This window comes from Cyprinus carpio, chromosome A5 (genome assembly GCF_018340385.1).
Source record: "Cyprinus carpio isolate SPL01 chromosome A5, ASM1834038v1, whole genome shotgun sequence".
NCBI lineage: Eukaryota > Metazoa > Chordata > Actinopteri > Cypriniformes > Cyprinidae > Cyprinus > Cyprinus carpio.
In genome coordinates this window covers 1,615,898-1,633,560 of record NC_056576.1, presented here as the reverse complement: position 1 = coordinate 1,633,560, position 17,663 = coordinate 1,615,898, and the positions used below count along the sequence as shown (strand labels likewise).

Below are 17,663 nucleotides of genomic sequence, written 5' to 3'. Positions count from 1 at the left end.
CCCCACGAACCCCGCAGCACGACGAGGACACCAGATTCCCTGTTGTTTTGGACACTGTTCCCCCTTTTTGGACACTTTATTCCCCCTTGTTTTGGTTTTTCTGTTAAATAAAAACCTCTCCGAGGCCTGACGCCACGCCCACTGTGTCTGTCGTTGGCTCGTCCCGTCACAGTGGTGGAGAATGCGGGCAAGGCGGAGCCTAGACAGCGCAGTTGGGAAACACCTGATGACGTCACTCCCTCTCGTTTGCAAAAGTTCGCATAACCCGGACTGGGACGGAGGAACGGAGGAGACGGCCTCCCAGCCACACAAAGGGGTAAGTGACTTCTCTTTTTACGGTCATTTTACCCTGTGGTTGGTTGAGGCTGTCGACTAAATCCCGGTTTTCTCTGTCCCTGTTCCGGTGCGCTGTGAGAGGGAGGACTGCCCGGAGAGGAATCCCCGCCCCGCCCACTCCGACCGTTTTGGGGCCTGGTTGAGGAAGGTAGCACTCCCGTGTGGGCTGCGCTCTGAGGACGGGGATGTCGCTTTGGGGGGGGGGGATGTGACGAGTCAGCTGCCTCCTCCCTGATAATCACCGGCACCCCGTCCTAAATCGCCGCCCTTCACCAGGCTCCCGATAGGAGTGGGTGTGGGAGAGAGGAGGGGCGCTGGACGAGTCAGGGCTGGCGGCGTGTGATGGGGCACACCTGAAGGAAATGGAGCCTCATCACCGCCGCTGTTTAAAAGCCCAACGCGCCTCTCCTCGGGAGACCGGTCTCTTCCCCGTGCATGCACACTGGTGTCCTCGTGGGTCCAGGAAGGGTGCGTTGAGGGACTCCCGCACCACCAGAGATGTGAGCTGCTGGACCCGCGGTCCGGTCGAGAACCGCACACCCGTCTACACGGCCGTCGGGCCAGGATGCCGGGCCGTCCATCCCCTGCAAGCGCCGCGGCCAGCGAGGAGGATGAAGCCGCTAGAAGAAGCCGCCGCCCCTCGCGCCCCGGACCGAAGAGAGGGGAGCGCGTGCGGCCCGCCGGACTCCGCCCCTTACCTGGACCCTTCCCTCCGTGAACACTGCCAGACCCCCACGAACCCCGCAGCACGACGAGGACACCAGATTCCCTGTTGTTTTGGACACTGTTCCCCTTTTTGGACACTTTATTCCCCCTTGTTTTGGTTTTTCTGTTAAATAAAAACCTCTCCGAGGCCTGACGCCACGCCCACTGTGTCTGTCGTTGGCTCGTCCCGTCACAGATTTATTTAAAATTGTTTTCGTTGTTTTTTTCTACGTGTATTGCAGATGCCCTCCTGAGATAGCATGGAGTCAAGCTCATGTATCATGACTGAAGCATGATAGCTAGGGTCGGGGAAATTCCTCATTTTGGCATAAGCATAGATTGTGATTTCATTTAATGAGATGCTTCGATTGGTTGTTTTGAGATTCCTATATTCTGTCATTAAGTACATTTACATGCACAGTTAAAATCAAGCTACAGCAGGGTTTTGCATAGATGAGCTACAGTCTTCATCTATCCGTTCTAGTAATAAACAATATGTAACTGAAAATTAAAAGGGGAACATAACTTTTGGGGGGATGTCAAGGCCTACTGTAGCTGAGCTACAACTGCTTTTTCATTATATGATGTTTTTTAACTTATTTTGAAAAGTCTCATGCTTATCAGGACTGCAATTATTTGATCAAAAAAAAAAAAAAACATACTATAACTAATATTATGAAAACTAATTACCATGTCTATTTTAATATATTTTAAAATATATTTTTTTCACGTGATATCTGATGGCAAAGCTGAATTTCCAGTAGCCATTACTCCAGTCTTCAGTGTTGCATGGTCCTTCAGAAATCAATTTTGAAAACATTTGTGCTGCTTAAAATTATGTAAACTGTGATACATTTTTTGAGGATTCTTTTATGAATAGAAAGTTTTAAAAAGCACTATTTTTATGAGATAGAAACCCTTTGGAACCTTCTGAATGTTTTTACTGTTTTTGATCAATATACTGCATCTTTGCTGAATAAAAGAATAAAAGTATTAATTTCTTATTATATTATAAACCAATCCCAAACTTTTGAATGGTAATGTAGGTTCATTAGTCCAACTACGCAAAAACCTGACTGGCATGATTTCAGACTAAAGCATTTACATGACATTTCAAAAAGACAATTCAAAACTAAAATGAAAAGAAACTGAACTTCTAAAACGCATGTAAATTATCTTTAAAAGCGATTATAATAATAATAGTAAAAGTCGCTCTCTGTGCAGCAAGCAGGCATGGGGCATCCTTGCAGCTCTTTGTATGGAATACTGATGCTCGTATGTAACTTTCAATTTAATGGGTAGTTTAGAGTAACAGAACTGATTTCCACCAATTGGTGCTAGTACTAGAGCTGGAGGTTAAGCTGTCAAAGCCAAACAATGGCGTAACTTACAATGGCACTACACTACGGAGCCCCAAACTTGACATGCAGAAAAAAAAAAAAAAAAAGATATTGTAGCCATTAACTTAAGGTAATTATTAGGTAAATCTGAATGTTTAGGTAAACTGTGGACACGCTGTACTATTTTGTTCCCTCATTTTTGCTTAGTTGAATCATGGCCACAGTTTAACTGTAAAAAGGGTGGAACAGGGTCAGGTTGGGCACCAGCCCTGGTCTCATACCACAAGAAAATGTTCAGTTATATTCTACTGAAAGATTTCTTATGCAGTGCTGGAATACTATTTCTTATATTTTCTTAAAGGATTTTATCCTAACTTCATGCCTACCCTTGTTTAAACAAAAAATTGAGAATTTAGGGTGTATGATTCTTCCTTAATTTGAAGAGATCTGAAATATTACTTTTGTTTTTTGCTGTGCATATGACTTCACAATCCGTGTATCTGTGGATTGTTGAGTCGGTTCAGCAAATGTAACTAAAGTAGTCAACTGTGCACAAAAGAATTGATCCCATGTAGAAGGACCTACCTTCAAAAAAAGTGGTTTGACCCAAGATCAGGAACTAGTCCTGAATCTTTTGAGTCAGGAACTCAAGGTTTATAGTCTTTGGAGAGGTCAAAAATCATTACCATGGAGGTATTCTGACCTTACAGTACAGAGGAGGGGTTTAGTTGCCATGAGAAGTCTGAATCAGTAGAGTCAATCCAATTCCACAAATTCCTAGTCCAGAATCCTTCCTGGTCCAGCTCAATAAAAATTACCTGGGAGGAACAAAACAATAGCAGTTTAGTTCAGTTTAAATTTGGCAACTAATGGTGAAGCTGGCCAATGGTGATTGACAGTGTGCATGGAGCAAAAATAAGTAGAAATGGTTAACAAATGGTATTTCTCACCAAGCACGCTACGTTTGCAGAGAGGACAGGTCTGCTGGAGGAGTAGCCAGGGATCCACGCAGTCTCTATGGAATTCATGGAGGCACGGTAACACCCTCAAACACAAACACACCCAAAAAGAGCAGCGAGCGATTAAAACTGTCTGTCTTTATGAAAGAAGAATACCTCTACCGAGCAAAAGCATAAGAATGTGCAGAGGATCTGTCACCTGGTTGTTGTTGTACTGCTCCAGACAAACTGCACAACTGTCTGTCTCCACCGGTTGAGTTTGTGTTGGGTCACATCTCACTTTGGGTTGCCGGTATATCCTTGTCTTCAGTGCTGATAATCTCCTTAAAATGTCTTGCTTTAGGTCCGACTGTAAGACAAAGAGTTTATTTCAAATTTTATTTATATTATAAACTATGTACAGTGTATAGACTACTACTCAAAAGTTTGGGGTCAGTAAGAGCTTGTCTCTTCTGCTCACCAAGACTGCATTTATTCGATCAAAAATACGGTAAAAACAGTTTTATTGTGAAATATTATTACAATTTAAAATAATATATACATATACATATATATATATATATATATATATATATATATATATATATATATATATATATATATATATATATATATATATATATATATATATATATTTAAAGTGTAATTTATTCATGTGATGGGAAAAGCTGACTCCAGTTTTCAGTGCCACATAATATATAATTGTATTGATATAATTGAAATAATTGTAATATGCTGATTTGGTGCTCAAGAAATATTTCTTACAATTATCAGTGTGAAAACAGCTGTGCTGCTGTAATATAATTTGTGGAAACAGTGATAATTTTCTTTCAGGATTATTTGATGAACAGAAAATTCTAATCTAGAACATTTTTGTAACATTATAAATGTCTTTATTGACACTTTTTTAATTTAGCGCCTCCTTCTTGAATACAACTTTTAGGGGAAAAAAAATCTTACTAACCCCAAACTTTTGAACGGTAATGTATGTTTTTGATGGGATCTCCTTCCAGTCTCCAGTTAACATGGCTACTTTCTTCAATTAGTCACATTAGTGTCATGAACTTTTGAAAATGTTTCCAACTTCAAAAGCAGTGTTCACCTCCAAATCATCATTAAACTGGTTGTCCTGGTACTGCCAGCGTGCATGAACTATGACCCCTGTGGAGAGGACCAGGGCCACCAGAACAACAGTGTTCCAGAGCTGCTGAAGATATTTCTGGACAGATGAACAAAAATGTTAAAATTAAAAAGAAGAGAAATTCTCCTTGCTGTCTAATGAAACTGCTCTTTAATTACTAAACAGGTGACATTAAGTATTAAAGGGATAGTTTACCCAGCAATGAAAATTCTGTTATCATTCACTCATCCTCATGTCCTTTCAAATTTGATTTTCATTTTTGGGTGAACTATCCCTTTAAGAAACATAAGATGATTACACAACAGTCCTGAAATATTTTGGACTGTAAGGCTATGACAGTAACATTGGATGATATGATATGTCTTCATAGCGCTCATACCTGGACCTGAGAGTTGGTCTCCCCGGTGCAGATGACCCCTTGCCATTCCCCGTACAACCCTCCTCTTGAACGGCCACAGCTGGACCACAGGGTCAAGGTGGCACCTTCGACACATCATTTAAATATATCACACTCCCACACTAATAATGAACCATGACAAGCGTGAAACTATGCTACATATCAGTAAAATCTTACCAGACAGTCCTGTAGAAAAGACTTGTAAGTGATTTTTGCCGTTGCATGAAGGCCCCTAATTAAATAAAAATAGAAAAAGAAACATTCCTAAAGTATATTGTTTTATTCAGAAGACAATGGATAATTTCTAGACTGTGGATTACCTGAGGAGTGCGCCGATGAGCTTAGTTACATTTTCTGATGTCTGAATGATAATGATTGGCTTTGAGAGGACCTGAGAGAGATCCATCTATAAAGGAAGAACAGTTTTCTTTTTTTCTTAATTCTTACATCTAATAACCATTATGAAATCAACTGAAGGTTTATGGAACAGAACAGCAAAGCTCTCACCTCTCGGACAGTATTCTGGTTTAAAGCCAGTATAATCAAAGCAGATGCGCCCAAAACAAGAGCACGCTTCATCTGTGGAGGAGAGAGCTGTCAGTTTGATCGGTACTTCCTAATCATCATGTTTTAGTCTTCACAATGACAATTTTGAATACCTTATTGACCACAGAGGCAGCAAACGACTCCTGGTTGCTGTTACTGGAAACTGTGCCTTCCTCCATCTGGACAGGTACCACTCCAATCCAGGGGTTCGGATCCTTTCCATCACTGCTTTCACTGTTGGTTTTAATAGCTTCGTCTTTTATCTGCAGAGAGAAAAAAGAAGCATGACACTGATGCTTAAGACATCTGACAACATAACTTGCAATATCAAGTTATCTGTTTGCATGCACTGATCACTTACTAATATGAGATCTCCTTTGAGATCATGTTTGTTTTTGCTGTGGTTTTCCATTGGGTCGTTCTCCAGACTCCCCTGGACCACCTCACCCTGTAAAACATGCTGATGGTCTTCCAGAAACGCCTCTACCAATGCCACCTGTTCGCTGGACGCCAGCGGGCAAAGGCACAGCGAGCACAGCACAGAAAGACAAGCTAATGCGCCCATGGCTCCCTGTCAACTGATGTTATAAATCATAGACAGAAAGTTTGAGCCAAACTGTCAGGACAGCCTGTGTTCTGTCACCTCCTACTGATGTCAACAAACTGAGTGAGTTCTTCTTCTGCGGCTCGCTTTTTCATGCCTGTCTCGCGCTTGCGAAAGTGAAACTATCTAGAATGGCAACTGTGTGTTCCAAATGGAGGTAAATGCACTCATGTGCTCTAGAGGGCGCTGTGTGGTCAAATCATTCATTATGACACATCAAGCTCCACCCTCTTCGTGTCTCGCAGGTTTGTATCCGCGGTTCCTTTGTAGTTCGATTTCTATTTCTGGATTTCATATCTTCACCACAGCCGTTATGAAAAGATGTGCGCTCGCCACCCAGTGGGAAGCTGTAAAATAGTTTTATAAAGCTTTTCCACTCAAAATATGTTTTTAAAAGGTTTCTGTAATCTTACCATTACTCAGTTCTGTACGTGCGTATTTGACATGACAATTAATTTTACTGTCCTTAATGAAAATTTTTAATCCTTGTTTATAATTGGGCAAACGTTTTCCTCTATAAACAAAAAATAATGTTTTTTTTATATAATAATTTCAAATAAAATGTGCTGAATCTGTGAACTGCGGAAACGTGTCAAAACGGAACAATGGGGATTGGAATAGATAGATAGATAGATAGATAGATAGATAGATAGATAGATAGATAGATAGATAGATAGATAGATAGATAGATAGATAGATAGAATTATGGGTCTATTAAAAAAAAGTCAGCTTTCAGTTTTGTCACCAGTTATAGCATCTTGCTATCATGTTATTTCATATCAATACCATTACTATGCTACATGTCCAAAACATGCTTATATCGTGGTTCTTTATTGTTATTGACATCAGTCTTATTGTGGTGTTCTTCTGAAATTATGTAATGTAGCGCTTCTATTATTTAGTCGCTTTTGTATGTGATTTCCTCATTTGTAAATCGCTTTGGTTTATGCTTCTGACAAGTGAATTACTGTAAACGAGGAACACACAAGTTCATTCTTTGTTTCCAAGGGAACTTCGAAAAAGACGGCGAACTTCCGGCGTGACTTCAGTCGCCGCAGCTTCACGCTCACCGAGTGATGAGAGAGAGAGAGAGAGAGAGAGAGAGCGAAAGAGAGACAGACATGGAGTTCAACTGAGCAACAAAGTAACGGATGAGCCGCAGCACTTAAAAGGCCGGGCAGGCGGGCGGACGCTGGAAACGATTCTCCTCGGGAGCGCAGAGGGAGATCGCGGGTTGCAAAGGGCGGTTTTATAATTGATCCGCGTGAAGATGAAGCTCTTGAAGCCGAGTTGGGTCAATCACAATGGTGAGAGCAGAAGCCCGACTCTCTCTGTGTCTGTCTGTGTGTGTGTTTGTGCAGGAATCCGGGGCTTCAACTTGCGCTTTTGTTGTGTAGAGAGACGGATCGGGTCTCTTCTGCGGTCTGTGCTTACGATCGGATACTCTTCTGCACGTTTTAGCGCAATAAGAATCATAGCAACCGGCTGTTTTTTTTTTTTTTTTTTAGCTTGGCTGGTTTTTAAGAAGCCACCCATGAATATATGATGTGCACACCACCCATTTTGAAGTTGCAAAAGACAGGCAGACCTCTGATATGGGTCGATGAAGCAGGAGCCGAGTCAATTGTGTAATTTAAGAGATGATCTGGTCTTAATTAACAAGTTAAATTAAACTTGTGACTTTTCTTTATGTATGTTATATTCTAATGTGGCCTTGTTTGCATTTCATATAACCTGCTTTGGAATCGTGCATTTTATGTATCGTATACATTTGTTGTTTGCTATAATTGCATATTTTTTTGACCATGTTAGAGATGCGTTTCCAAACTGTATTTGTGTTCTAAGTGTGTTTTTGTTTTCAGGTAAACCAATATTCTCAGTTGATATCCATCCAGATGGAACTAAGTTTGCTACAGGTGGCCAAGGTGAAAATCTAAACCCTCTAACATCTCTGTCATTCTTTTGCTGACTCTAGTATAGCTTTCAGATGAAGCTTAGTCTGTAGAAGGTAGAATTATTTCCATCCTAATTTAGTGACAAATGTGTCGGTGGGAGCTAATATTTTCAATGTTGACTGACAGGTGAGGACTCTGGGAAAGTCGTCATTTGGAATATGGCCCCGGTTCTTCGAGAGGAGGATGAGAAGAACGAGAATATTCCCAAATTGCTTTGTCAGATGGACAATCACTTAGGTATTACTTGATACTTAATTATTTTTTTTTTTTTAATCTCTATATTCAAGATTAAAATATATGAATAAAGAAACATTTTGTGGATTATTGTTCTCTTAAGACTCGATTTTGTTGCATTTATACCACATATTTTGCTCCCAACAATAAAAAGAATAATTTAGAGATGGTGTCTAGATTATGTTTTGTCACTTAAATGTATTTTATACTCCTTTGGATGTGAACTGCACTGACAGAATGCGAGACAGAATGTGTGACACTAATGAATATTCAGCATCTAATTAAATGTTTTATGTAACTTTGTAAATTTCAGCATGTGTGAATTGCGTGCGCTGGTCAAATAATGGCTTATACCTGGCGTCAGGAGGAGACGACAAACTGGTCATGGTCTGGAAGAGAGCTGCGTGAGTAAAACTGACCCGTTCTGTGTATCGCTGTCTGTTCTCCCTTCACAATGAATGGATTACTTAAAAAAAAAAATTAAAAAAGTACAAACATGTCAAAATGATTTAGTAAAACATTTAGTTTTGTCCAACATTCAAAACTTTTTTTGTTTTTTTAAATATGTTTTTAAAATGCTATTATAATATTAATGTTTGATTAATGTCCCCTACTCAGATTGTCGTCTTTTTTGTTTATAAGACACAAACAGATGCCACACATGCATCCACAGATTCCACGCACAGGCCTTTGAGGCATTATGTGGTGTTTCTTTTGTTGTGCAGTTTCATAGGTCCAAGCACAGTGTTTGGGTCCAGCAGTAAACTGGCTAATGTGGAACAGTGGAGATGCGTCATGATTCTGAGGAACCACACGGGAGGTGAGGGGGGAAACGCTGCTCATGTAGATTCTGGATATTGTCTTCACTTTTGGCATTGTGTGAAGCACATGTGGTGTTCTCTATATATCCGATTCAGATGTAATGGATGTCGCCTGGTCACCTCATGATGTCTGGCTCGCGTCCTGCAGTGTGGATAACACCATCGTTATATGGAACGCTCGAAAATTTCCAGGTGAAATGTCAGTTTAGATTTGAGGAAAAAGTCTAGCATGGTTTTTTTTTTTTTTTTTTTTTTTTTTTTTCAGATGCCGCTTGATTTGATATATTTTGTAATGCAGTGGCATTAAGTTTGACTTAAATGCCCAAATACTTTCACGGTCACCCTAGTATCTAGGAAAGTTTGTCAGGGGATTTTCAAAAGGTTTGGCTTCTGTATCAGTGTATTCAATTCTGAATCAAAGGTTGGTCTACTGCATTTTTGAATTTGCTTTTATATGTGTATGCCACAGAGATTGTGATGACTTTAAAGGGACACACAGGGCTGGTGAAAGGCCTGACGTGGGACCCAGTGGGAAAGTACATCGCCTCCCAGGCAGATGACCATAGCCTGAAGGTCTGGAGGACCATGGACTGGCAGATGGAGACAAACATCACCAAACCTTTCAGTGAAGTAAGACTTCAGACTTCAAGCTGCTCACCAGAAATGCTAGTTAGGGATTGTATTTACTTTTTTGTTTTGTTTATTTTTTTCTTCTTTAAATTGTTTACATGCTTGTATTCTCTCTGGTTTTTTTTCCTTCTCTCTTGCTGTGATTCAGTGTGGCGGCACCACACACGTCCTGAGGCTGAGCTGGTCTCCAGATGGCCAGTACCTGGTTTCAGCTCATGCCATGAATAATTCTGGGCCCACAGCTCAGATCATCGAACGCGATGGCTGGAAAACCAACATGGACTTTGTGGGTCATCGAAAAGCTGTTACTGTGGTGGTTAGTGTCGGTTCAAATCTTTAATATTTCACAGAAAAGCATGCATTGAAATCTCCATCGTAGTTTGTGCTGTAGTGTTTTGCTTTTGTTTTAATGAAATCATGATTTTTAAAACTGGCTAAGCACTAGAAGTTCATTCTTGTCTCTTATCGAGTGGTTTATGAATTCCTCTCCATCTCTTTGCAGAAGTTCAATCCTAAGATCTTTAAGAAGAAACAGAAGAATGGCAGTACCCCTAAACCCAGCTGCCCATACTGCTGCTGTGCAGTGGGCAGTAAGGACCGCTCACTCTCTGTATGGGTATGAGACTTTTCAATATCACCCCTTGGTTTTGCCCCACTACAAAAAAAAAAAGAAAGGCATATTTCTGTGTTTATATGTTCCTACGATCATGGGAAAACCTGGTCTGCCTTATTATAAATTTGTGCAAAATCGAGGGAAACTTAATTTATACAATTTAAAATAACTGTTGTCTATTGTTACATATTTTAAAATGTAATTTTTTCCTGTAATGCACAGCTGAATTTTAAGCAACCATTACTCCAGTCTTAGGTGTCACATGTTCCTTCAGAAATCATTGTAATATTCTGATTTGGTGTTCAGAAAACATAACTTATTATTAATGTTGAAAACATTTTTTATGGAAACCCTGATTTGTTTTTCTTTTTTACGGTTCGTTTGATGAATAGAACTTTCAAAGCAACAGCATTCATTTGAAACAGAAATATTTTGTAACAAAAAAAGTATTGTCATTCAAAACAATCTTACTAACCTCAAAATTTTGAATGGTAGTGTAATTATGCTCATGTAAAACAAAAAACAGACAGGCTAAAGTAATAAATCACATCTCGGTCATGTTAACGAGTTTTTGTCCTAACCAGCTGCAACCATGATAATACATTTTGTCAGCCCCGTTACGCTGGACTCTGGCATGTAGTGGCTCCCACAGTGAAGCCTTATTGGTCCAAGGCTCCACAAAGCTGTTTTGTAAGAATCAAATATGTTCTCATTCACTTGTTTTGCACAGTATTTCTCTGTCAATGAGGACAAAAAATGTCACATTCATGCAGTGTACGGATGTGATTTTCTGAATGTTAAGATGACGCACCTTGAATCAGTTGTCCTGTTCTTGTTTTTCAGCTCACTTCACTTAAGCGCCCACTGGTGGTCATCCAAGACCTCTTTGATAAGTCCATTATGGATATTACATGGTAAGAAAACAGCTTTTCTGTTTTTTCCAAGCTCTGTAAAGCATCATAGACACTCTAGTGGGGGTAAAAACGTACATGCATGAGAGTATTGTGAATGGATCGTATCTCTCAGGACACTCAATGGGCTGGGACTCCTGGTGTGCTCCATGGATGGAACTGTGGCTTTCTTGGATTTCTCGCAGGATGAACTGGGAGATCCCTTGAATGAAGAGGAAAAGGTAGAGAAAATATACACACACACCAGTCGACATTATTTAAGGCAAAAATAACTTTTCAGTTATATAATTGAAAGAACTCAGCAGTGTTTCTCTCGCAGAAAAAAGTTGAATCTCACTTAAGTTGCACACATTTAGTTAGTTATTATTTATTTATTAAATCATAAGTGAATTGTTTCTTTGAAACATTTGTTGAAATATGCAAATGCGTTCATTCAGACTGTTGAACTTTTATACAATTTTCCAGTCCTACTTAGAGATACACAAGACAATCTAGGAGAGTGTTTGCTATTTGGCTTTGCTTGCTTAATGCAGTGTGACAAAAACAGCGTTGCAGCATTTAAAAAAATAGCTTGCTTCTAAAGAATGTAAATGGCTTAATAGCTTTGAGTGAAATAAGATTTCTGTGTATCTTTCTGTAGAATGCTATTCATCAGAACATCTATGGAAAGAGTCTGGCCATTACTATGGATCCCACCTTTCCAGCACTATTATTGAGAACCCAGAAATGCTCAAGTATCAGCAGGAAACGGCAGTGGGGAACCAGAACCCCAATGGAGCCCAGGGAAGTGGTCCTGAGAACCAGACGCCCAAACTCACCAATGTGCTCAACGGAGAGTCCCTGGAGGACATTAGGAAGGTCAGAGGAACGAATATGTAACCATACACACAGCAGTCTTTTTTAAACGGTTAAAATGATTAAAATGGTTAATATAGTCAGTAATGATTGGTTATTCATATTTCCACCTCCAGTTATGGCTGGCTTGCAAGTTTACAAAGTATAGTTTTCTGCTCTGTCAAATATTTAAAATCAATGTCTAGCATAATTTGTTTGCGGATGCTAATTGGTTTGATATTTAGGTATCTAAATAAATTCAATTCATATATTTGATGTGTGACTTAAGAGTCCAAAAGTGTCTAAAAGAACTTTTTGGAACTAAAAGACATAGCAGGATCATACTGCCCAGCCCTAATACACATAATGAGTGGTTATGTAAAATTGCAATAATGTACATGCATATTGCATGCAAATACATAATGTTGTGGGTGACATTAAATAATTTGCATACACTTTACATGCACATCTGCCTGTCTCTCTGTCTTTGAAATCTGTATATATCATTTAATACCATGATGGTCATAGCATAGTAGTTTAGAGAGCCTGAAGATTTACCCACATTTGTCCCCAAATGATATGTTTGCAGAACTGCATTTATTAACAAATTGTCTTTTTTTGGGGGACAGAACCTCTTAAAGAAGCAGGTGGAGACCAGAACTCCAGATGGGAGGAGAAGAATCACACCTCTCTGCATCGCACAGCTTCGACACGGGGTAACGAACACAACACAACAACACGTCTAAAATTATCACTCATCTATACAACAGTGTACATTCAGTTGCTGAATGTCTCTTACTTTTACCCAGGGATTTCTCACCAGCGTTGTTCAACAGCGTCCCAATCTTGCCGGGGTCTTCTGCATCGACTCAGCTCACCCCTCAGATATCTTCGGATTCCAGTACAGCCAACTCACTTGGCTTGCGACCCTCCCATGACCCCACCACCACCTCTCCCAACAAAACTGCGGAAGAGAACAAGGACAGGTAAGTTTACATGTATGTAACGTCCTATTTCCCCGCTCTCTCTCAACCAATACTTTGTAAAAATCAAATTTCTCTCTTTTAGTGGACCTGCAGCTGTAAATTCGATCGGTATGAAATCGAATCTGTTGTTGACATCTGCCTCCAAGATGGAGCCCATGAAAGCACTGGATTCACGATTTACTGAAAGGTCAAAGGCCACGCCAGGGGTGACTAGTGTACCCCTCACTATAGGCATCACCCCACTTGACAGGTAATAAAATCTGCATGATAGCTGGTGTGCTCTTCTAAACTGAACTAAAAACCAAACTGAAGTTTTGTGGTTCCATCTCAGGGTCAAAGACAGCAGCTCTGTGAAGGAGCCAAAAGTAAAAGATGAAACCAGCAGCGATAGTGAGGACAAGATAATGGCGGAACCGCTATCTATGGCCAAGAGGAAGGGAGAGATGGAGGGAGCAGGGTGGGTAGAAAAGAGGAAGAAGGGAAGGCCAAGGAAAGATGCCAAAATGATGATGCCCATATCACAGCCCTTCCCACAGGTGACATTTCTTCTTTGGAAAACAACAGTTTCAAAGTCGACTAATCGGTAGCCTGTTCAGATCTGTGAAAACTGTGTAACTGCTAAAGCACAGCTGCTAAAAATATTTTAAGTATATAAAGAAACAGTTTTTACATATACTTTATGAATATGATTATTCATTATTAATTATTTATTTTTTTTGTGTTTTTGGATTTTTATTGCATATTGCTTATTACTGATAATTTGGGTTTGGTAATACTTACTAAGGCTGCATTTGTGTATCAGAAAATACAGCAAAAACTCTGAAATATTATTACAGTTTTCAATAACTCGTTTCTATTTTAATATCTTAAAATATAATTCATTTTGGTGATGCAAAGTTGAATTACTCCAGTCTTCAGTGCCACATGATGTTTCAGAAATCAATGCTGAGTTGATGCTCAAGAAACATTTATTATTGTCAGTGTTGAAAACAGTTGTGTTGCTTAATATTTTTGGGGAAACCGTGATAATTTTGTTTTTCTTGAATAATAAAAAACATTTATTTGAAATTAAAATCTATTTACTGCCACGTTTGATCAATTTAATGTGTCCTTGCTGAATGAAAGAAATCTTACTGACACTTAAACTTGTGAACAGTAGTATATAAATGTATGTTTATTTTTTTTTATACAACTTTTTTATATTATATATAAGAAAAATTCACAGTAGTTGACTATGACCACTATACTATAATCTCTATATCTTTCATTATCTTTCCATTAACTTAATGACCATGGCACATAAGAAACCCTGAGAGTCCTTCATTAGAACCCATGTGATGTCAGTGCGCATCAAAGACAAAGATTGTTCACTCACTTTTTCTCTTATAGTCTCCTCAGCGGAGAAGGAGCCGTCTCGATTAATAACACCTGTAGCGGTGTTAAAACTTCCTACCCCATCCATACAGAAGTCATTTAGCACTCAGGTATGACTCAAAAACTCTAAGATATCAGTCCTGTGTATGCAATGAATGCTCTCGGCAGATCATAATGTGTAATCAGGAAGCTCAAGTACTATGTCTATGAAAGTGTTAAATGTAATGTAATTTAAACATAGACTCAATACCATTTCTGTATGAAAAACCTGCCTGGTTAATAAACCCCATTACTTTTGAGCTTATTTCATGGGCATTTTTTTCATGGCCTTCGTGTTTAGGTGAGTACAGACGCTATCGCGTATCTGGAGGTGGAGAACGAGGTCTCTGTGGTGTCTGGAGCTCGTCTCAGTCAGCTCAAATGGAGCAGAGACGGGCGAGAGTGGGACACGCTGCTGACCAGTCGCATCACCATAGCAACCGGGAGCAGGTGAGCACACAACGTGTGTTAAACCACACTGGATTATGCCTGATTTTGACATCTTGACTAAAAGTAACTTATTTGTTTTTTTTTTCATAGCGATATTGTTGCTGTAGCATGTGAGGACCGCACACTCTCTGTCTTCACTACATGTGGACGGAGACTGATTCCATCCATCATGCTGCCCGCCCCCCTGGCAGCACTACATTGCTCGGGACACTTTGTCATGGTGTTGATGGCATCAGCCACGCTGTCTGTCTGGGTACTGACCCTTCCTCCTCATTTCTTGATTGATGCTAAAAACGTGATCGTATTTGTAACAGGAGTCAGGTTGATTTGTACCTTTTTTTTAAAAAACAGTGATTATTTACATAAATTCTGAAAGCTCTAGATCTAACATGATGTTAAATGGCTGGTATTGTCTTTTTTTCTGCAGGGATGTTCAGAAACAGACGGCTTTGGTCAAAAATGAATCTCTGAATCCAATCTTATCAGGTGTGATTTAGTTTTCTTTCTTTAATAAATTAATGAGACCATACTATTCCTTTTTATAGCTTTATGTTGACCTTATTAATTGACTCTTCGCTAAACTCAAGCCCCTTGATTTCTACAGTTCATAAAGTTTTTAGAAATTGATTGGATGTTATTGTTCCATGGGCTGGAATAATATTTCTTTTAAACGTCCCATTCTTCAAAGAATCTTGAAAAAAAAAAATGTTTCACGGTTTCCACAACAACTGTTTTCAACACTGATAATAATAAGAAACATTTCTCAAGCAGATAATCAGCATATTAGAATGATTTTTGAAGTATCACGTGACTTTTGATTCAGTGTGCGGTTATCTCCTTGGCTTTACGCACCTGCAGTAAAAGGATTTTTTTTTTCTTATTTGGAGCGCAACTAATGAACTAACATAAATCAATTGAAATATAATAATACCTCGTCTCTTTCTCACTCCAGGCACAGACGCTACAGTAAGTCAGTCTTTTTTGACTCAGCAAGGTGTAGCCGTGGTGTCGCTGTCAAATGGCAAAACTTACTGCTTCAACTCATCACTGGAGACCTGGTGAGTGATACACAAACCATATGTTAAGTGAAGTTTTAACATGTAACAACCAGAAACCGTCCCAATAATTTTCCTGGCCACTATGATTGTTCAGCCTCTAATATTTTGTGTCCTTTTCTACATCTCTAATAGGAATTTGATCGCAGATAAGCAGGACTCTCTTGTACAGTGTGCAGACTTCCGCAATTGCTTGACCTCTCAGGATGCTCTGGGCTCCATGGGGCCACTGGCTCTCACACAGGGCCGTAATCTAAGGTAACATCCTTTGCTAATGCTGCTTTCAGATTCACGATCACTTTATATTCTTGTTTTAATACTAATTTATGAGAAAAGGGAAAAGTCCACACTACAGCTTTAATGATAACAACATAGTAGAACAATATTGTCGGAATTACTCATTTAATTTACTAATTTAAAGAGCTTGAGCATTGAAAGGGATAGCCCATTATCATTATAGTTATCGTTCTTTGGGTGAACAGGCCTTAACCGTCTCACTTTTGTCTCTCTCAGTGCGGGGCGGTTGGCATCTCGCTTGTCATCGACTCCTCACCACTTGCAGCAGGGAATGACTCTGGCCTTCTTGGAGAACCAGCTCTCCTCCGCCCTCATGCTCCTCTCGGCAAGCGAGTACAGGCACTGGCTTCTCATCTACGCACGTTTCCTCGTAAACGAAGGTGAGTGAGAAGGTGGTCAGCTGGTAAAAGAGTCAAGAGGGTCCATTCGAAATAAAGCAATAGTTCACCGAAAACTATACATTTGCTGAAAATGTATTCACCCTCATGCCATCTAAGATGAAGGTGCGTTTGTTTCTTAATCAGAACAGATTTACAATAACTCTGTGTGTATCTGTGAAGGTTATGAGATGAGGTTAAGGGAACTATGTCAGGATTTACTGGGACCAGTTCACAAATCCAGTAGCAGCTCCTGGGAGCCGACAGTCCTGGTATGAATTTTTCTAGATCTTAATTACAGATTTATTATTGGTATAGTTGTTGCATTTTACTGGTGTCTTTCAAAATCATTTTCAAAGATTGTACTGTCTTCTGTGTCCATTTCAGGGACTGAGAAAGAGGGATCTGTTGACAGAGGTGTTACCTGTGATTGGTCAGAACTTACGGTTCCAGAGACTCTTCACTGAGTACCAGGATCAGCTCGAATTGCTGCGCTTGAAATAGCATTTCACCTTTGAATTCCTTGTGTTTCCTGGCCTGTACATGTGCTAACAGTCTGCCTTAGCTTTACTGACAGCACTATCTTTAACGCAGACATGGACACTAATTAAAATGGGCAAAAATGATGCTTTTTTTTTTAAATAATTAATCTGTTAAATACATTAATGAATTATGTTTGTAAACTTTGTGCCGTTGGTAAGAAAGAGGAAAGGATGTGAACTCACATTTTGGGATAATTTTGATCAAGCACAAAGTCTGCATGGCAGTCATCTTGAATCTGGGCGTTTTTACTTCTACAACTAAAAGTTGCTTTAAGTGGTGATCCAACTCTTTCTGCCTCCTTTCTTTTTGTCTTTCTCCTTCAGTTCTTATTTGTACAGCCACTTTTGTCATTTATTTGTAAATGTTTGTAAAAGGCCATTTCTTTTTTCTCCGTTTTCTATAAAATCAAGAAAATGGTAAACCTTCGATTTAAAAAAAAAAAAGGAATAAACAATTTACCAGTTCTAAAATCTGTGGCTCCTTTCTCTCTGGTATGGTGATTTATTTGCTGGTGGT

General features: G+C 39.5%; 2 protein-coding genes across 2 annotated transcripts; one reads left to right on the top strand and one right to left on the bottom strand.

Moving 5' to 3' along the window:
• Positions 1-1,429: 1,429 nt before the first annotated feature.
• On the bottom strand, positions 1,430-6,460 carry LOC109090303 (RING finger protein 215-like). The gene is made up of 10 exons (XM_042751216.1): positions 5,786-6,460; positions 5,538-5,687; positions 5,386-5,457; positions 5,199-5,284; positions 5,056-5,110; positions 4,861-4,965; positions 4,443-4,559; positions 3,540-3,689; positions 3,332-3,434; positions 1,430-3,199 (listed from the first exon to the last, which is right to left on the bottom strand). The coding sequence occupies exons 1-10, from the start codon at positions 5,987-5,989 to the stop codon at positions 3,186-3,188; spliced, it is 1,056 nt and encodes a 351-aa protein (XP_042607150.1). The 5' UTR covers positions 5,990-6,460; the 3' UTR covers positions 1,430-3,185.
• A 563-nt stretch (positions 6,461-7,023) lies between these two features.
• Positions 7,024-17,239, top strand: LOC109113256 (protein HIRA-like). Its single transcript, XM_042751205.1, is given in 27 exon segments — positions 7,024-7,335; positions 7,891-7,953; positions 8,110-8,220; positions 8,531-8,621; positions 8,943-9,037; positions 9,135-9,230; positions 9,508-9,668; positions 9,817-9,984; positions 10,171-10,284; positions 11,125-11,195; positions 11,308-11,413; positions 11,833-11,881; positions 11,884-12,050; positions 12,656-12,733; positions 12,735-12,742; positions 12,836-13,012; positions 13,095-13,262; positions 13,344-13,561; positions 14,408-14,496; positions 14,727-14,875; positions 14,966-15,128; positions 15,304-15,361; positions 15,828-15,933; positions 16,066-16,188; positions 16,444-16,607; positions 16,788-16,876; positions 16,992-17,239. Coding segments are annotated over 27 exon segments (3,036 nt in total). The 5' UTR covers positions 7,024-7,298; the 3' UTR covers positions 17,109-17,239.
• The last annotated feature ends 424 nt before the right edge of the window (positions 17,240-17,663 follow it).

Coding starts and splice junctions, on each gene's coding strand:
- LOC109090303 (XM_042751216.1), bottom strand. CDS start 5,989: ATGGGCGCATTAGCTTGTCTTTCTGTGCTGTGCTCGCTGTGCCTTTGC. Junction 5,111..5,198: donor CTCATCGGCGCACTCCTCAG/GTAATCCACAGT, acceptor TTATTTAATTAG/GGGCCTTCATGCAACGGCAA. Junction 4,560..4,860: donor AGACCAACTCTCAGGTCCAG/GTATGAGCGCTA, acceptor TCATCTGTCCAG/AAATATCTTCAGCAGCTCTG.